Source organism: Prionailurus viverrinus, chromosome C2, assembly GCF_022837055.1.
Source record: "Prionailurus viverrinus isolate Anna chromosome C2, UM_Priviv_1.0, whole genome shotgun sequence".
NCBI classification, from domain to species: domain Eukaryota; kingdom Metazoa; phylum Chordata; class Mammalia; order Carnivora; family Felidae; genus Prionailurus; species Prionailurus viverrinus.
This window is the reverse complement of record NC_062569.1, coordinates 6740796-6761737: the sequence shown is the minus strand read 5'-3', so window position 1 is coordinate 6761737 and position 20942 is coordinate 6740796. Positions and strand designations below refer to the sequence as shown.

At 48.3% G+C, this 20942-nt stretch overlaps 1 protein-coding gene across 3 annotated transcripts in view; it reads left to right on the top strand.

Moving 5' to 3' along the window:
• SCN10A (sodium voltage-gated channel alpha subunit 10) overlaps window positions 1-20942 on the top strand; it is a 92514-nt gene that overhangs the window by 56383 nt on the left and 15189 nt on the right. For 2 of the 3 annotated variants that reach the window (XM_047875008.1, XM_047875005.1), the window contains 7 exons: window positions 6404-6763; window positions 8275-8751; window positions 10103-10243; window positions 11882-12005; window positions 13044-13198; window positions 16283-16456; window positions 20408-20530. In XM_047875008.1, coding sequence (XP_047730964.1) covers window positions 6404-6763; window positions 8275-8751; window positions 10103-10243; window positions 11882-12005; window positions 13044-13198; window positions 16283-16456; window positions 20408-20530 — 1554 coding nt within the window. The remainder of the gene's footprint in view (window positions 1-6403; window positions 6764-8274; window positions 8752-10102; window positions 10244-11881; window positions 12006-13043; window positions 13199-16282; window positions 16457-20407; window positions 20531-20942) is intronic. The other variant, XM_047875007.1, reaches the window with a different exon arrangement.

Here is a 20942-nt window from a genome sequence, read left to right as displayed (position 1 = left end):
TAAAAGTCCCTTCTGACTCATGTTAATTAAATAACCCTGTTTTCTTTTGGTTTAGAATTTGAAAGATGTATCTATACCCACCCTCTACTTACAACTTTTGTATATCTTCAGGGTTTTTATATGTGTCTTATAAATAGCATACAGTCAGATTTTGGATTCTTATTTAGTTCTGACAATCCAATCTTTATCTTTTAACCAAAACATTTAGCCCACTTACTTTATTGTGAATACTGATATGTTTGGATTTGTGTCTATCTTTATATTTTGGGTTTTCTACTTGCTTCATCTGTCCTAGTATTTTTGTTCTCTCTCTCTCTCTCTCTCAATTCTTGATTTATTTTGAACTGTTTTTTTCCTGTTCCATTTTCTTCCTTTATTGGTTTGAAAACTACTCTGTTTTTATTCTTTGAGTGGTTACCTTAGAAATTACTCAATTAAAGTCAAAAGTGAGCTGAAACCTTTACTTTCCAAGACCACTTTTCACTCCAGTTACCCCTTCCCAATTTACCACTGTGTTAATATTAAGCATTTTCATTTCATCTTGTGTTTAAAAAGCCATATTACTTAATTAGTAATAAGGAATTCCCAACTTACTATTGTGCTAAGTATTTTATTTTTACCTTGTTTAAAACAAGCTATGTGATGTAATCAACGATAAAAACCAATGACTGTGCAAACAATCCCCAAAACTCTATAGCTTAGCCCAGTAAAGGTTTATTCCTCACTCACATCATCGTGTGATGCAAGCCAGTCGGCTCTAAGTAGAACTCCTTTAAGAAACGATGTTCCTGGGGCTCCTGGGTGCCTCAGTCCATTAAGCATCTGACTCTTGCTTTTGGTTCAGGTCATGATCTCATGGTTCCTGAGTTCAAGTTCCTGAGTTCAAGTTCAAGTTCTGACAGCGCAGAACCTGCTTGGGATTCTCTGTCTCCCTCTCTCTCTGACCCTCTCCTGCTCACTTGCATGGTCTCTCTCTCTCTCTCTCTCAAAAAATAAGTAAACTAAAATAAAAAAATTTAAGAAGTGATGTTGCCACATTCGAGGAAAGTCCTACAATCTTCAAAGCTTGCCTCCCGCTTGTGGAAAGATGGCCTTGTTTTCAGGTTTACATAGTCAAGGGCTTTTTCAGTCAGGGCTCATGGTTTCTTTTGCAACGCAAATCCTTCAAGATGGCTTCAGATCTCTCTGTGGCCTGCACTCCCACAGTGCTGTCTTTGACAAAGTTCGCGATTGCCCTTTATGTTTTTGCTTTCTCATCCCTATGTCTCAGCTTGTGGCTCTCAAATGGTGGCTACAACATCAATATAATCTTTGCTAGGATTTGCTTTATTTCATTGAAAAATTTAGTTGGTCCTCAATACTTAAAGGCTTGATCCTATTGCTTAACTGATTGGGATCTAAAGCAGTATACTTTCCTAAAGTTTCCAGGCCCTAAACATCTGGATTCTATTTCCGTTTATTTCTTATTAATCAGCCAATATTCTCCAAGTTCATCCCTTTCTTGTAACCTCTTGACAAATGTAACCAATTGCAACTGACCCACAAGACTAAGGTTCTGTTTTATAAAACCTTCCCTTGGGGCTACTGGTCTCTGAGGCTCATGATCTGCCCCAGAATTATTGCAGGCAACAGTTCTGCCATTGCAACATGGATCAGTGCTTTCTAAGCCTCCAGTTTCCTTTTTGTCCGTGACAAGACCACTAAGCTAGTGCCACACATTTGATGTCTTGAAATGGCAACAGCTCTTTTCAATGTACCAATTTCTACATTGCTTAAGGTAAGTACAACGAGGGGGCACCAGGGTGGCTCAGTCGGTTAAGTGTCTGACTTTGGCTCAAGTCATGATCTCGCGGTTCGGTTCGTGAGTTTGGGCCCCACATTGGGATGTGTGCTGACAGCTCAAAGCCGGCAGCCTGCTTCAGATTCTGTGTCTCCTTCCATCTCTGCCCCTTCCCCACCCGCACTCTTTCTTTCTCTCAAAAAATAAATACACATTTAAAAAAAAAATTTCTAAAAGATAAGTTCAACTAGTTACGGTGACAATCTCTACGTCTCTGAGTTAACATGATAGAGGTTTCTGTTTCACAACATATTTAGTGCTAGTTGAGAAGCTCTCCTGGAGTGGCTGCTCCAAGGAGTGACTCGGGGATCCAGGATGGTGTGACGTCACCATCTTCGACGGGTGGCCTCTACAGTGGCCATGAGAGGGGATGCGAAAGTGCATAGTGTTTCCTGGTATGCCTGAAAGTCATGTATGCTACTTCTGTCTCCGTCTGCATTGCCTCAGCCAGAATCCAATCATGACCTCAACTATTTGCAAGTAAAACTGGGAAACAGTCCTCCTTTGTGTCTGAGATGAGCAGAAGCGAAGTGTGACCACACAGCCAGTCTCTGCCATGCCCTGTGAGACATTATTGCCGTATCCGGATTCACACTCATGCTGGCTCTTTTTACATTCGTGCAAATAATACTTCCCTTCTGCCTGAAGCAGATTTTTTAGAACCTCTCAATTTTGTCTATCTGAAACCTACCAATCAGTTTGTCCTTATCTTTAGGAAAAATTTCTAATGGATGTAAAGTTCTAGTTGATGGCTACTTTCACTGCCTTGAAGATGTTATTCCACAGTGTTCTGGCCTCTATGGTTGCTGATGAGCAATCAGCTTTCAATTTAACTGTTGTTCCCTTCTGTCTGGATGCTTTTAAAACCTTCTCTTTGTCTTTGCTGTTCTGTAATCTCATTAGGATGTCTAGGGATGGGTTTATCTTTTCATTTATAATGCTTAGGATTCCTTGACTTCTTGAATCTATAGATTTGTGCTTTTCTTCAGTTTTGCAAAGTTCAAAGACATTATATGGGCAAGGCTAGCCTTCACTCCATTCTTTTTCTTCTCTTGGACTTTGACTAGATGGTATATTAAACTCTCCCACTCTATTCTTAGTGTTCTTACACCTCTTTGGTATTTTCCATCTATGTCTTTCTGGGCTCCCTTCTGAATATAGGTGTGATACATTAATTCTTTCCTAACTAGATCACATCTGATGTGAAACTCGTCCATACAGTTTTTTAAGGTTGTGTTATATTCTTCATTTCTAGAAGTTCCACTTTGTTATTTTTCAAAACTTATTATTATTTATAGTTTCTTGTTCTCTGCACATATCTTCCAGTTTGTGTTTTATTTCTTTAAGCATATTATAACCAATTATACTGTCATCTCTGGCTAATAATTTTATTACCTAAAGAAATTGAATGACAGTTTCCACATGCACATCCCAAATCTCATTTATTCATGACGCCTCATTATTTAGGTATTTGTTTTACTGCAACCCTTAGACACTTTTCATGGGGTGCTTTAAGACCTGGGATGCAGGCTGGTTTCTTCAAAGAGTATTTGCATTTATTTCTGTAAGACACTTTGTAGGACTGCTCTAAATTAAATTCTCAGCTGGAAATAACTAAGTAGTGTGAATTCTAGCTAAAATTCTGTGTGAGCCCCACTTCGGGGGTCCAAATTCTCAGCATCAGTTTCCCCTCCTCTGCCTGGTATCTGACACCAGACCTTTTAATTTTCATGGCATTTTCCTGCATTTATTTCTGGTTTGTCCTTACGTGAAAGTTATAGCTCTTTAGGATCTAGTCTTAAAAGGGGGAGAGATTCCTCTTAGATCTTCTACCTTAGATGGCCCTGAGATATGTTTCCTGCTCTCCATACCTCATGAGACCATTAAAATCTATGCCAGATTCTTTCAGTTTTGCAAAGGTCTTCGGTGGAAAAGCTAGCTTCAACAATCTGCTTATATATCTGAATTCCCATATTTATTTAGTTTTTGGCTAAAGGACCTACTTACTTTATTGATAGATCATCAGTGCACCTTAAATTTTATTATCCAGCATTTTTAGTAACTTTTTAATGGAAGGGTGAACCCAAGGGGGACCCAGTATAGTCTACCATATTACCCTGTCTGCCGATATTTGCCACAAGGCCTATTTCATCACCAGGGGTTAACCTCCCTTGTAGAAGACAGACTTTCCTTTAGACTTACTTTTCATTCTGTTCTAAAAGTAAAGCATCCTCATTAAAGTAAGTTGGAAATATATAGACAAGTTTAACCCTAAGATTCAAAATACTGGGATATATTTCCATACACATATGCCCATGTTACCAACTTGGTTTGTTTCCTTCCAGTTTTTCCCTCCAATTAGAAGTTTTTATATTAATTATGAGATTAACTAGAGAAATGGCTAATTAAATGTGAAGTAATATTTAGCAGCACTTCAAAGAAACAGTTTATAAATATTATGTGATATTATAAAGAAATTATTTTTGATATATGGCTAATCTGGCCAAAGTGTGCAGAAAGCAACTGCATGGGGGTGGAGGTGAGGGTCACGGGAATCATGGATGCAAGTTGGGCTGCTCTCCTGGACCACTTGCTCTAGGAACCAGCAAGAGCCAGCCAACACTTTCTGGGGCTCTATAGCAGGCACTCTGTAAATGTGTTTTGACTGATAGCTAACGCTAGGGGCCCCCAAGCCCAGATATCTCTGGAAGAGCAAGTAAAAATATCTTGTTTTCTTGCCCTCTATAAAGACTACAAAAGAATTCATAGAGGACCACTCGATTTGTGCCCTGTAATGACAATTACACACAATTTGATTACAGTTTAATATAAGCTTAATGGTGGACAAAAACTGCTACATAACTGGACTCTAATATTAATTTCTAAACTCTCCACCCCCACGCCAACTAACTAAGGAACCAGTGGAAGCTTAGTCAGATTCAATTAATGCAAGAGTCAACACCTGGTCCTTTTGCTTATGTGCCAGTGAGCACACCCATATGTCCCTCGCTGTCCCCATTCGTGCCCCATAAGGCTCTGTGGTATGGTGAGTGGTGTTAGGGCCCCACTGCAGTCTTTGCCTTATCCTTTACACTTATCCAGAGTTTACTGTGAGAGTGGAAACCTGTAGCAATCGTGTTGCCAGGGAAACTTGGAGTTCTCCCAATACCCTCTGCAAAAGGGCTCCATCTAGTTTCCGATGCTCAGTGTTTATTTGCACTTACTTCCTGCCTCTATGTTTAGTCAACAGAACTGGTGTTTTAAGCTCTGCTTCCAGTATGAGGAGAATAACTACCAGGTTAGGCCTAAGGTGAACATAGGCCATCACAACACCCCCCCACCCCCTGCCCCTCATCACTTAGGGAAGTGGGTATGGAACTTCCTGTATAAGAAGATTAAACCTTCCTTGGGGCTTACTGCTGTGTGGCTGATAAAATTATTGCACTGTTCTGTTCAGCATTGCATTTTAACCCCTAAGTCAGAGCCAGGCTGGTAATAGATGCTTTGTAAGTACCCATGACAGCTAAACCCAGATATTTCTTTTCAACATGATTAGAGAACCACACAAATGTATTTTTTAAATGTTTAGACATCTTTTTTTTTAATGTTTATTTATTTTTGAGAGAGAGAACAGGAGAGGAGCAGAGAAAGAAAGGAACCAAGGATCTGAAGCAGGGTCCACACTGACAGCAGAGAGCCCAATGCAGGGCTCAAATTCACAAACCATGAGATCATGAGATCATGAGATCATGACCTGAGCTGAAGTCCAACACTAAACTGACTAAGCCACCCAGGCGCCCCTAAACGTTTAGATATCTTTATGCATAGTGTTAATGCTCTCTTCTAGGACTTAGCATGTTCGGGCTTACAATGAAGGCTTTTTGCATCTTTGCTTAGTCTTTGTAACTAAGCCATTAGTTTCATGAGGGAAGGATCCCACATATCTCTGTCCATACACCCAGAGGTTCACACAGTGCCATGCACATGTGTGGCTAGCATTCAACGACCTGAGAGGTTTGGTTGGTCAACTAAATAAATATATGAATGCTGGGTCTGTGAAATCATATATTCGAGTTGCAGACTAGTGGGGGCAACTGTCTGTGGCCAGTTGTCTATGGCCCCAAGATGAGAAAGGACCTAAGATACGGTTCACCAATACCTCTCGGATGCAGTGGGTCCTGATTTACCTGCGGAAGGCTAACATTTCTTCAGGTCAAAAGTGGGCCATCCTCACTTATTTGTGAGCTCCATCATACCCCACTGCACCCCCCAAAGAATAGGCCAACATCCAGGAAGCCCATGGCTACAGAATAGAGTATGTATGGCAAGACCACCACCCCAAGTATAAAACTTGCTGAAGCATGTTGACTATATATATAAAGATCGTAGAAGGGTATTCATATTTTTGAGTGATGACAGAAAGAAAAGTCTCTAAAAGCAGCATCCTGGAAACATCCCATATCAATGAAATGAGCTGCCTTGTGGTTTTCCCATATCAAGACTTGAGATGACAGGTGATGAGAACAGCAGCCCGGACCCGACACAGTCTCTGTCTCTCTGCAGCTGCGGGTCTTCAAGCTTGCCAAGTCCTGGCCAACCTTAAACACGCTCATCAAGATCATTGGGAACTCAGTGGGGGCGCTGGGGAACCTCACCATCATCCTGGCCATCATTGTCTTTGTCTTCGCTCTGGTTGGCAAGCAGCTCCTCGGGGATAACTACCGTGACAACCGGCACAACATCTCTGCGCCCAACGAAGAATGGCCACGCTGGCACATGCACGACTTCTTCCACTCCTTCCTCATCGTCTTCCGGATCCTGTGTGGAGAGTGGATTGAGAATATGTGGGCCTGCATGGAAGTTGGCCAGAAATCCATATGCCTCATCCTTTTCTTAACAGTGATGGTGCTCGGGAACCTGGTGGTGAGTGCTGAGCCCCTCTGGGGGCGGTGTTTCAGGGGCGATGGAGGAGACTTCCGGGTTATCCTAAAAACCTTTGACATGGCGCATTTTATTCCGCCATCACACCTCCCTGACCGTAAAGCCTTCAAACTTTGCAAAGTCACGTGGGGCACGTTTTCAGAACTGTCCCTTGGCCGGCTGCCTGACTTGTTTGAGTGAGCACACAGGATAGGGATGGAAGAACCTGTTTAGAACTCCCCAGCTCCACCACTAGTAAGGCTGGACGACCCAGCACAAGCTTGAGACAGTCTCCTCAAGCTCCAATTTCCTTAAAATCAAGAAAATAGTGCTTACTCATAGGCTTACCAGGGGAATTAAATTACAGGAGATGACATATGAAAATTGCCTAGTGCAGTGTCTGGGCCACAACAGGAACTCCGCAAATGTTAGCTGTTAGTTATTGAAGAAAAATTTCCTTCTCCACTCTAGGGTGTCTCAGAAGATAATTTTCTCCAAGGGAGGAAGAGCTGACTGATTTCTCTAAGCTACACAGGTCCCAGCTAGGAGCAGGGGGGCCAGCGTGGTGAGGCAAGATGAAAGAGAGAAGCTGGGTCCTGGACAACATCCAATGCCACAGTGTCAATAACAAAATCCACTCCCACATTTGGGGGAGCCCCCCTGGCGGCTTTCCTGCCAATTGGCCCCAGCACCCCTTCTCTGTCCCAGCCTGGCTCCTCGCTCCCAGCCTTCCCCCACCCACTGTGGTCCTGGGCACTCTTGCTGCCCAGTGCTGGCTGTAGGGGAGCATGTGGACTCCCAGAAGCCTTTCTTACAGCCCTGGAAGTCAACCAATTTGGATGCTTTTCCCGTAAGAGTTTTACAGACAGAAGAAAGCTAAACCAAGAGAGACAAAACAACAAATCCAGGCTCTTCAAAGTCTTTCCCACTCAGGTTGTGGAGGCAGAGATGCCTTTACCCTCCATTCCCAAGTTGGAGGCTGGCTGAAGATCCTTTCTTCCAGGCTGAGCTCACCATCCCTGCAGAGCCACAGGGGCCCCTAACCTTCAGGCAGGAAGTTTGCCTCCCTGAGCACTTTTACAGCCCTCAGATCATTTCCTCTTCACATCCACTCCCTGCTTACACTCACACTTGCAGGTGAAGAACATGAAGTTGGAAGCAGTGAGGAGATGACCCAGGATCCCCGAGTGAGGATCCCAAAACCCAGTGGTCCCAGGGCAGACCCGTACATGCTCCTCTCCATTGTCCCTGAATGTCCCTTGGGTCAGTAGGGGTGATCCTCCTCTGTGGTGGAGAATGTGCTTCTAAGCCTTGTCCACATGAGGCAAGTCACTTGGGACACCCCAAAGGCTCCCATTGGTGGCTCTCAAAATGTCCATTCCCCTAAGAGGGGAAGCATGAGGTAGGGAGAGGCCCAGTTGTGGCCATCCTGCCGTCCGGCTGCCGAGCTGGTGGGCCATGTAGGTGCTCAGTTCTTTGGTTGGACCATCTCTGCTTCCACTCCTTCCCTCCAGGTGCTCAATCTGTTCATTGCCCTGCTGTTGAACTCCTTCAGCGCTGACAACCTCACAGCTCCAGATGAAGACGGGGAAGTGAACAACCTGCAGATGGCCCTGGCACGGATCCAGGCATTTGGCCATCGTACCCGGAAAGCCCTTTGCAGCTTCTTCAGCAGGCCCCGCCTGCTACCCTGGCCCAAGGCAGAGCCCCAGCTGGCGGTGAAACTCCCACTGTCTAGTAGTGCCAAAGCTGAGAACCACATTGCTCCCGATGTAGCCACGGGGAGCCCCGAAGGGCTCCCAGAGCCCCGAGGCCCCAGGGTCAACCACAGCGACTTCATCACCAATCCCAGCATATGGGTCTCTGTGCCCATTGCTGAGGGTGAATCTGACCTTGATGACTTGGAGGAAGATGGTGAGGAGGATGGTGAAGAGGATGGTGAGGTGGATGGTGCTCAGGGCTCCCAGCAGGAAGTGACCCCTCAAGAGCAGGTGAGAGTTCTCCCATAGGAAAGCCACAGGAAGTAAAGAGGGGCCTCAGGGATGGAGGGACAGGGGCAGGAGGGAAATTATAATATGGAAGGTTTCCAACATCGCGAATGGCACAGCCTTGATAAGCGCCGGGCAAGCCAAGCATAGAAGCACTTGACATCAGGAAGCAAAAGCCATGCCAAGCTTTCTGGGGAAGGTGGTATTTGAGCAGGGCCTGGAAAAAAGGATCGGAGTTCCCCAGGCAAACATTGGGCAGCACTTTAGTCCCAGGCCACTTCGTGGTGCTTGGGATTGTCTTTCACACGATTGTCCCATTCGCTTTGCCCAACCCAGGCTCTGTGCCTAAGGCACTAATGAGACTCCTCTAAGAACAGATGTTGATCAAGAGCAATACTCCTCTGATCTTCGGTAGAAGCCTAGGGATCATTGTGTGACTCACATATCCAGCTTTTCCCAACAAAAGATGTCACGGGGAAATGACACTTGTTCCTTTTGGCACCAAAGAATTTAAAGCACATTTAAGCCTTTTGGCAATATATATATTTTTAAATACTTTGCGCAATTCTCTACTACCTTTAGCTGACATATCAACTCTGTTAGTCTCTTAGTGAGTCAGGGCATGCACTTCTGACAATGTGGGAAGCCAGGGATCCATATGGGGCCCGGGGACATGCAGGGCTGCCGGCCAGGCCACTGAGTGGCCTCAGACAGCTGTGCTTTGAGTCCATAGCTCTTCCATTGCCTTCTTCCCCTGCAGCTGTCACTTCTCTTGTGTTCCAGCAGCTGCTATTATCAGCTGCCATATTTTACATGCCTTTGTGTGGGTGACAGCCGAGGGCAGGGTGTCACCATCCCCAGAATAAAGGCCATGAACTCTGACGGTTGTCTCCACTCAGAGGCATTTTCAGTTACTTTGGGTCCTTGGGAGACTTCAGATGGCCACGTTCACTACCACTCTGACCTCTGGACCAGAAAGAATGGTTATGGCTAACATCTATCGAGCCAAGCACTTCATGCAAAGTGTTTTACAAGCATTCGCGTATTTAGTCATCAGAATCACGGAATAAAGTCGATCTTGCCTTCTCAGTTTTGCAGGTGGGAAAAATGAAGATCAGACAGGTTAAATTTACTTGCCTAAGGTCACATAGCTTGTAAGTAATGGAGCCAAGAGTTAAACAGATCTGGATATAGAGACTCCACACCCGCTTCACGCAAGTGTGTATGCATGTATGCATGTTGTGCATAGCAGGTCCTTAGCGCTGGCAGGCTATGAGGCCCAAGATGTCTTCAAATTGAGAAGTGTTCAGCTGAGGGCGGGTACAGGTACCCAGATGGGGCTGTCTCTCGCCAGCAGGAGCAGCCACAGCAAGTTGGGAGATATGAGGACCACATGGCACCCAGGAGCCCAGGCTCTGGAATGTCCTCTGAGGACCTGGCTCCACACCTGGGTGAGAAGTGGAAAGATGAGTCTGCCGCCCGGGGCCCCGCAGAGGTAGGTATGTGAGCTTCCGGGAGACGCTGAACAGCCTGCCAGACACGGACCGGTGGGATGATAGGGGATGGGGCGGCGGGGGAGGTGGTATTCCAGACTGCACTCAACCACGGAAGCTCACGTCTCATCATGAGAATTGTTACGGTTTGTCCTAGCCTCCGGGCTGGTCAGCACTATTTTCAGAGTGAGGTTCCACAAGTTGGGGGGTGGGGGGGTGACAAGGACCAGATCCCCAACTTCCCTGAGTCTCCTCGTCTTCATCTATGAAACTGAATCATAATGCCTACCCACTAGGATTCATCTGAAGCTTAAATGAGATGCTGCTTGTCAAGTGTCTAGCTCCTGCCTGAAATGGAATAAGTGCCCAGAAAATGACAGCCAGGAAAAAAGGGAACAAAAGACAAGACACAGAGAAAGTGCCTTTCTGAGCCAGCAGACAGAAAGTCAGAGTTGCTCGTGGGTGAGGAAGTCTTCCCTGTGACTCCCCCCGCCCCCACTTTCTTTTGTCCACATCATGTTTTCCAGCCAAAAACAATTCTGGTGCTCTGGAGAGGCTGTCTGTATGAGTAGGGTACTGACAGCCTTACGTAGACTGAGCAGGAAGCAGAAGTGGGGTTTAGGAATGTATTATAAGAGGCAAAAAGAAACTTGGTGGTTTCATCACAAATCTTTGACGGAATCAAGCTACAGGGAAGAGGTATCTAGAAAGATACAGCATCTTTAATACTGCTGCATTGAATTTAGGAATTTAACTTGACATCCAGCCACTGAGAGCTGAGGTCGTGACAGGCACCGGGCTGGGCAAAGATAAGGAAGGCATCATTCGTGCCCAAAGTTGCCAAGCCCTTCAGCTTGAGGAATGTCAAGCCACTGGCTGTGTGCCCCTGGGCAAGGCTGACCACAGCAGGGAAAGCTAAGAGGGTGGGCTGAGATGGGGTTGGGGGGTCCTGGGTGAACATAAGCCACTTGGTTCCTTGCCGGGTGAGGGCTGCTGCCTTCCACGCGTGGACATCCTGTTTCCTCCAGAGCATTCTAAGAATCCCCCTGGCTAGTTTTCTCTACCCAGTGTTTTCACTACACAGCTGCTGGGTATTAGTTTTGGTTTTGGTTTTGGTTTTTTTGTCCATGACCCTGGCCAGGCAGAGAAGGGCCTGACGGTGACAGATGGGGACCCGCCCCACCATTTGGGTCCATTAGCCAAGCTATCGGGTTTACTAATATGAGAGCAGCTTCCACTCCTAATTGAATTCATCTGGAGACATTATAAGGCTGGAGCTGCCGGGAGGGCAGCAGGGCCCCTGCAGGATCGCTCCGTGATTAAATATTCAAGCCCAGTGAATGCTGAGAGTCTGTATGGGTGTAATCACCATGTCTGGGGCCCTCGCCAGCACTCCGTCAGCGGCCTGGAGGTTTAAAGCCTCACAGAGCTGACCTCTGGGGCTCCACAGACAGCACCCCTGTTCTGGGCCTCAGCTGGCAAGGCACCAAACACACAAGGGCCGCTGTGGTGGCTCCAGCCCTGAGGGGCTCTCCCTGCATCTGGGAGCCCCTGGCCGGGCAGACCTGCAACGACCATGTGTAGACTCACCAGGCCCCTCAGAGAGCGGAGTTCACTGCCCCCAGGCTTCTGCCCTGCAGGGGGTGGACGACACGAGCTCCTCAGAGGGCAGCACAGTGGACTGCCTGGATCCAGAGGAGATCCTGAAGAAGATCCCCGAGCTGGCGGATGACCTCGAAGAGCCGGATGACTGCTTCACGGAAGGTAAAGTGGCCGCTGCCCGCTTCCTCACGTGGCCATTAATTCGGGCCAGAATCCAGTGCAGCACACTCTCATCCGGGCACCTGCGTGCCCAACGCCCCGGCCCGGGGTCCGCAGGAGACAGACGGACAGGACCCCTCGCTGCCTCATCCCCAAGTTTGAGGGGCCAGGGCCAGACACGAACGCCACAGCTCACAGCAGCCCAGCGGTGCCACGTCAGATATGGCCACTGACGCCAGGCCTTCCTCCTCACCTTTGAAACACCTCACCGAGTTATAAACCAGCGCTCTCGAGGTGGAAAGGGAAAAAGGCAAACACTCTTGTTTGGGGACATAAACGACCCAGAGAAGGGCCATGGCACATCTGTGTCCCTCTATCTTTCGTGTGACTCTTAAAGGGAGAAAAAATGTCTACAGCTGTAGCACCCTGAACACGCCCCGTGTTGTCCGGAAGGCAAAAAATGCATCTTACTCTCCTTTTCCCTCAGTGTTGAGAACAGGGAAGGCCACACTGTATTCTCGATGGATACACGTGCAGTAAGTGAACATATATGCATAGTTCATACTGTGAGAGTAATTGTGGCTTCAATAAAAACTCTGTAAATTCAGAAACGACAACACTTGGTTGAGTTTCCAGTTCCACACGACGCTGGGCTGGACTGGACCCGGGCCCATGTGCTGGCCCCTCGGGTGAGCACAGGCTCAGGGCATAGCCCCTCAGCACCAGGCCCGGGCCCCGTGGCTCATCAGCCTTCCAGAAGTGGGTGGGTGTAGGACAGGGATCACCAGTATCCTCTCCAAGAAGGACAACAGTTGGGGAGGGGTTGAGAGTGGGTGAGGCCAATGGCGGGGAAGAACCCCCAAAGGGCAGGATCGGGAGGCCGCCCGAGAGGGCCGCCGCATCTCTCTTATTCCAGGGAAGAATTCTTTCCTAAGGGGTGGCAGACGGGTTCCCCTGCAGAGCGGTGTCTCAGCGGGGCTAGAGCGAAAATGCTCCCGCCCCAGGTGGACACCATTCGTCATCAGTCACCTCTCCCCACAGGCTGCATTCGCCACTGTCCCTGCTGCAAAGTGGACGCCAGCAAGTTTCCATGGGCCGTGGGCTGGCAGGTGCGCAAGGCCTGCTATCGCATCGTGGAGCACAGCTGGTTCGAGAGCTTCATCATCTTCATGATCCTGCTGAGCAGCGGGTCTCTGGTAAGGGGAGGCAGGATCCCTGCCCCCGAGCCCTCCAGATGGCGTCTCCCACAATCCCAAGGTCCTGGAGCCGCAGTAGTGAGCTCCCCCGGTTCCTAGCCTGGAAGCCCCCAAGCTTGGCTGGCGGGAGAGCTGCAGCCCAGCATGCGGCTCCTCTAGCAACAGGGCGGGGTGGGTACTCGAGGTGCCCACGTCACGACCTGCTGAACCCGGCGGCTGGTATTTCAAGCAGCAAGGGCATGCATCCCACTGACGCATGCCTTGAGCAACTGACGCTCAAAGGGCTTGAGGCACTTGTCCCAGGTCACCCCGCTTGTCAGTAGCAAAACCTACCTTTGCCCTCATTGGACCCCCAAGCCCCTGGCTTTCTATCCCCCGAGCCTCCCAAACACTGGCCTTCTCTGAAGGCCCGGGACCAAGACGGCCATCCTTCTTCATCTTGCAAGTTGAAGCCCCTTGCAAATACTATTACCTGTTCAAAGCTCATGATCACAGCAAATGATCACATCGGCCCTTGTCAGGATGTAATTGCCTGGGGAGCTGGTCTGAAGGCGGATTCCGAATCGGAGCTGGGGTGAGGCCTGAGAATTTGCATTTCCAGCAAGTTCCAGGAGATGCTGATGCTGCACACCGCACTTTGAATAACAAGGCCTGACAGGCACAGAGATTCTGAGGAATTCCTAAGTCAGGGATTTTGAGTTAGGCCTCTGAAGCCCCTTGCTGAAAGCCCAGCTTTGTAGGAAGAGGAAGGATGCTTCTGACAGTGCCTTGGTCTCACGCTCCCTGCACAACCTCAGCTAATCTTCCTGATGGACCAACGCAGATGTAGACACAGGAAGGGACTCATCGTCCCCAGGTGTCTGCACCTTATGGATGAGGAAGTCACAGCCCAAAGACACAAAGGGGCCCAGCTAATTAGTTAAAGGTAGGACGAGAGGCCCTCTCTCTTGACTCACGGCTCCAAGCGTTTTCACTTGTTTTGCCCTTTGTGTGTCATTTACTCCCTAAAAAGAATCTACTGGATATCTGGGCACCTACTTAAATGCCAGATTTCCCGGGAAGGGTGCCAAAACCGCTGAGTGTGTGTCCTCAGCCTTGGGAGGGGTGGGGAGCAAAGGCAGGTGAGAAGACACGATGACTAGAAGACAGGTGACTAGGCAGGCAATGGCACCAGTCCCCCAGGACAGGACTGCTCTGCCACCGCGGGGGAGGGTGTGGCAGCATCGGAAGGTGCCACTGGTGGTGAGGGTCCACTGCTGTCGCCGGCTCTGCAGAGCATTGGTGCACAGGCCACGTTGCAGGGCCAGAGGGGGCTGAGCAGTGATTTCCCCTACCCTTCCCTCTTTCCTGTCCTCCCTGAAGAGGACAACGGTCACATTTGCTGTTGACAAGGTACTTTCCTTATTACCCCATTGGCTCCTGTCTTTGCCCATGGGCCTTCTCTCCTCATTTCTCTTCTCCACGCTCCTCTGCTCCTTCCCTTCTTTCTGTTCTCCTCCACTCACCCCAGCTGCTCGCCTCTCTCCCAGCAGGGAGCGCGGATCCTGCACCAGCTGCTGGGCCCTCACCTCCCCATCTCCTTCCCCCAACGGACTGAACAGGCTGGCACCAAATTTAGTCTTCCTTATGCTTTTACTTTGAGTACTTAAAAAAAAAAAATAACACAAGTTTTCATCTGACAAAGTAAAGTGCAAAAAAAAAAAAAACCCTTGGAAATTATGGCAAAATGTAAAGAAAAAATATCACCCATTTTCCTATCACTCAAAGAGAATCTCACTTTGAAAACATTTTGGTATACTTCCTTCCCATCTTTCTTATGCATATAATACATAAATATTACAAAACTGAAACCACATTTATGCATTCTGTAATTTCTCAGTAAATTCTCACAGTAAATATACTCCTACTATCTGATTTAGTGGCTACAGTGCATTCCATTACGGACGGTGCCACCGTTTATTTAAATAATCCCTGGGTTTACTTCTAATAAGCATTGAATAGTCTATGTAGACTCCTTTGAAGACACTGGCTTCTTTCCTGTCTTGGGTCCGGTTAGAAGCAGAACCAGAAGCAGGGCTTCCTGTACAAGCAGTTGGTGGAGGGCACACTCCGGGATGGAGCCCATGAGGGAGGCAGGACGGGGAGAGGAGCTGCAAGGCTCCCATGAGGTCCAGCCTCTGTCTGATCCCACGGGAGCGACGAAGCATTAAGGGTGTCACGGAGCTGTCCCACCTTGATGCAAAGGGGACAGTCACTGGCTGCGGCTGTCTGCAGATGTCCCAGGCATTTCTGCAGGTGCAGGCAGTTCCCCTCAGCCCAAGGAGGTCCTCTGGAAAGGGGGCATCCACCAGCCGTTAGTAGCCGACCTCACAGCAGCTGGGGGACAGGCGCACTGGCCCCTTGGACCAATAACGTCTAGTGTCCTTCGGCTAAATTCTTGAAGGCAGCATTGCTGGGTCTCTTCGATTCCCTTTGCGAAATTGGCCTCCCAAAAGGCTGAACCGGATTTCAGCCCCCAGGCAGGTATGAGAGGGGCCACTTCCCCACAGCCACGGCAACACTGGCCTCACCCTGGTCCTTTTTTTATCTTCACCAGTCTGATAAGAGAAAAACGACATCTCTTCCTTTGAAAATCCTTAATTACCAGTGAGATAGAACATTCTTTTTCAGAGGTTCATCGGCGATTCTTACTTTCATTTTTGTGAACTGCCTGTGAACATCCTTTGATGCTTTTATTTTTAAACCGAGTCGCTGTTAGGTTCCCTTTGGTTCACTTCCAAGCCCCAATTTGAGAAGGTTTCCTTTCTCCTTTGCTCTCAGCATCCCTGCAAAGACTAAGCCAGGCTGTGTGCCCTGTCGGTTCTAGGGGGTCCTGGTTTATCTGTCACAGTGCCTCCTCCCCTATGGCACCAAACCCCCCGCACCCACGCCAAGCAGAGAAAACAAAACGATATGGGCAAGCCAGTTCCCAAAGCCCTCCTAGGGGCTGAGGGCAAGGCTGGCTGGGTCCTTCACTGTCACTGGGCTCCAGTGCCGTGGGTCCAGGAAGCCTGCCATTCTGCCCCCTTTCATTCTTCCTTCCAGGCCTTTGAAGACTATTACCTTGACCAAAAGCCCACGGTGAAGGCCTTGCTGGAATATACTGACAGGGTGTTCACATTTATCTTTGTGTTCGAAATGCTGCTCAAGTGGGTGGCCTACGGCTTCAAGAAGTACTTCACCAACGCCTGGTGCTGGCTGGACTTCCTCATTGTGAACGTGAGTGGCTCATTGGCACATGTGGGGACTGGGGCTCCGACTTGTGACAATGGATGGCTGCAGCTAACGCAAAGAAAGCTTGAGGCCTCGCTTCATGGGCCACTCCAAAGAAAAGTCTCGAGCACTTAGCAAGGCATCTGAGAATAACCCTGCACACCGGTGAATGGTTAGATCAGGCAGTAGATGATTCTGGCACAGTGGTGGTGCTCAGGTGAGTGGTCAGTTCCTAGGTCTCCATCCAGAAAGACCACTTGCTGCCCTCTGTCTTCTATGTCTAAAGCAAGAGGACACATGTGGCTCTCAAGGGTCTTATGCCCTTGCATCCCTTGACAGGGCTTTTGGACCTAGGGGAGCCGAGGACTGCACAGCACAGGGAATCTTCCCACCTGCTGACTCAGTGGTCCTCAGCCCTGGCTATACTTTAGAATCACCTGGGGAACTCTTAAAAATACAATGAACAAATGCCACTACTCCCAGAGATTCCGGTCTCTCTGGTCCTGGGTGGAGCCCAGGCATCGGTGTCTTATCAAAGCTCCTGGACGTGTCCAATGTGTGTGCAGCCAGACCGAGAATCACCGTGCTTGCCCCACCGGCTTCTCCCCATTGGCGCTAAAAGAGACAAAGGGTCCCTTTGGAGAGGCGCTGAGCAGGAAGCTCATGTGTTCAGATTCATACTAACCTTTGGCCACCAACCCCTGCATCAGAGGGGTTACCAAATGCCTCCCATCTGATAGACTTATGTCTCCTCCATCTTCAGTGAAATCCCCTAAGAGCCTTCTTAGCCCCCAAGAGCCAGGAGTGGTCTGGCCCTCATCCTAACCACCACAGTCCTCTATCTCTGTCCAGGCCCTTGCCCTCTCGGCTTTGCAGGATGGCTGCCTGAATTGCCTGCTCACTGCAGCACAGCTACGGGTCCCCACAGGCGGGCAGAGGCACGTGCTGTGTATGTCTCTGCCTCCCACACTCCAGCAGCCACCAGCACCAAGGGCTGCACATCAGAGGTGTCAGGAACTGTGTCTGTATTTGGTGCTTGCCTCCTGAAGCTGGATGGGGTCCAGTACAGAACGTTCTGTCCAGCCTCCTGTGCTGGCAGGTCCCCCACAGCAGGTCTGTGCACTCAATTCTCATCTTTTCCTGATACCAACGTACCGGAAGCAGCAAGACGCAGCACTGCAGGGATTAGCTAGGAGTCCTGAAATCCGAGTCATGGGTGATAGCTTTGTGCGTATAAAATTATTATTCGTAAGTGAAGGAAAAGTGTTTTATTCTGGCTTCCCACCTCTGTTAGGGGCACAGTTGCTCTGACCTACACTAGTTTAAGCCCCCACCACCTTCAATGGTCACCCATTCATTCCATCCATCCTCTTCCTAATTCTTCCTAATGACCATCCATCCTTCCTTCCATACATCCCTCCTTCCCTCTATCCAGCCATTTGCTCTTCCTTTTTCCATTCTTCCAAACACCCATTCACCTTTATTTCTTCCATTTATCTTCTCTGTCAGTCCTCTCCCTCTTTCCATCTATTCTCATACTTCTTTCTTTCTTCTCTTCTGCCCATGCATTCATCCTAACCTTTCTTTCATCTATCAACTGGTCCTTAATCCTTCTATCTTTCTACCTTTTGATTCACTTTTCTATCTGACTGTTCAACCATCTAGCCATTCTCCAATCTCTTTCGTTGATTTATTCTATCCAACTCTCTCTTCCCATTCATCCATCAATTTACCTAGCCATCCATTCTTCTCCCTTTCATCTATCTCATCCACCCACTATTCTATACTTCCATATTTTATCCTTTCTTCCATCCTTGCCTTCAACTATCTATTCTATCCATCTTTGGTCTTTTTTTTTTAATTTTTTTTAATGTTTATTTATTTTTGAGACAGAAAAAGACAGAGCATGAATGGGGGAGGGTCAGAGAGAGAGGGAGACACAGAATCCAAAGCAGGCTCCAGGCTCTGAGCTGTCAGCACAGAGCCCGACGCGGGGCTCGAACTCACGGACTGTGAGATCATGACCTGAGCTGAAGTCAGACGCTTAACCGACTGAGCCACCCAGGCGCCCCCCCATCTTCGATCCTTTAATTCATTCGTCATATCCAAACATCCTTCCATCTTCCATCCATCTTCCTTCTTTCTCTCCTTCCCCTCATCCATCCCAACATGTTTCTATCTTTTCTTCAATTTATCAAATGTTTATTTATGACTACTGAATATAGTATTGTCTTATGAAGTGCTCTGGGAGAGACAGAGGCCAAAAAATAAGAACTCCCTATCTCCAGGAGTTTAGGCTATAATCTTCCAGCAGATAAGACACACAGAAAGAAATAAACCTATTATGGGGCAGGGGGGAGAGGTGAGGAGGTGAGCACTGCTGGAAATAATTAGTGTCTTTGGGACAGAGAGACATGAGCCTGTGGGGGTGGGGTAGTTGGGAAGGCTTCATGTAGGAAGTGACATTAGACGTAGGGCTTAAAATGAACAGGAGCATTGAGGTGCAAAGAGGACTGGGGGGGTGCAATCTTAATTAAAGGGTGACTGAGCAAAGGCACAGACACAGGCACATTTAAGGAACAATCTTATTTGGGTAGAATATATAGGTGAAACATGACTGAAAAAGGAGTCCGCAGCTATGGAGTCTGGAACCTAACCCGAGGGTGATAAAGTACCAGTAAATGTTGGGAGTAAGAGACACACATGATTATAATAAAATTTGCAGTGGAGAATGGATGGAATGGACACAATCCTAGAGACCAGTTGGGAGGCTAGTGGCCTGAGCAGTGGGAGTGGTGGTGGGCTTGGATGGAGTGACCCCAGATCTTGATTGCTCCAACTACAGATTTTGCACGTGAGGCAGCCCTCCCAGGGGGCTGAGAAAAAAAACGGAATAGGGCCCAGCATGAAACTCCCTACCCTTTGTCAGCCAGATGGCTGGGTGCCACCTGCTGGTGTTTGGAGCCTTGCATGGAAGAAGAAAGGGGGTTCTTTCCATTCCAGCTATCTGTGCTGGTGGAATAAGCTACTTATTTAGAGAATAGACATTGCTTGAGGCTCTATGTAATTCATATGTAAACCCCTTCCTTTCTGAAGGTCTGGTGTACATCCCCACCTAGCTTCCAGGATAAGCCAAGCCTGAATTCAGCCCACCAGTCATAGTGCAGTTGGGGTCTTCCAAAATTGTGTCACAGTCTCTGGAAAGCTCAAGCCTATGCATATGGTACCACCCTGGCACCTTCAAAGTTTCTACAAGGTGTAACCATTTGTCCACATCAATTTGTGTCCTTTGTAGCCCTTGGTCAACACTTAAAAAAAGTGAAAAGCTGGCAGACCAATAGGGAGTCACAACCCAGTCATTATATCTCAGCCCTCTGTCAAACCTGGATTTCATGGACCATGCCACACTCTTACTCGGACTCTAATTTTACACAGGGTGAAGGTATGACCTGGACTGGCAAGGCACTGACCCAAGGCCACAAAAAGAATCAGGGGATGAGAGGGAATTAGACCCCACCCAGACCAGGACTCTTTCCACTCTACTCTTCTGAGAAAATACAGCCGGGGCTCACTTTGTGTTCTTCAAAACAGACTTTCAGCATAGCCCCCATGAAGGGATATCATCTCTCCAAGTCTCTGAAAGTTGAGTTTCAAGGCTATTGGAGCCTGGCTGGTGCCTCAAGGGAAAGGGAAGGTAATATACAGGGAGCTTGACCACCTACACACCATAGGGTCGTGGTGTGCAAGACTGTTTTTCTTTCTCAGAGGTTCAGAGAAGTGATGAATGAAATCTTTAATAAAGGGGAAGAGGTTGAATTCTGTCTAGACCTTTCACTGGAGTTCAGAATAAGATGGAAGTCAGGATGATGACTTGGACAGAGACAGGGATTTCCTGTCTCCTTTTACCAGGACCTTCTGGAACCTAGAGTAATACTTTTGCTCTCTGCCTGCACTCAGATCTCCCTGACAAGTCTTGTAGCGAAGATCCTGCAGTATTCTGACGTGGCATCCATCAAAGCCCTTCGAACCCTCCGTGCCCTGCGGCCCCTGCGGGCTCTGTCTCGATTTGAAGGCATGCGGGTAAGATCTACCTCCAAAGTGCTCTGGTCTGCAGCGTTTAGTACCCCCTTGTCCTCACCATGCCCTCCATGCCCCTGACCCAACTCTGGGCCCACCCCCACAGGTGGACTCTGGGTCCTCACCTCCTGCCGGGACTTTGGTGGCACTGCCATGTCCTAATGCTCTGGTTCTCCTTCACATCCCTTTGTGAGCTCTCTTTCCTTCCCACCTCAAATATCATATCGAGCAGCACTCAGACTCACCCCTTCCTGCCTCAACATCGTTTGCCTCCATCTCTCCATCCTGCCTCTTGTCCTTATTGCCAAAATTTTGGAACACTCCAAACTCTTCATCTTTCCAAGGCAAATGAGCCTTCCCTCTGACACTCCATTTAAATGTGGTGGCACCATCAGTTCAGCACCATGGCCACCAC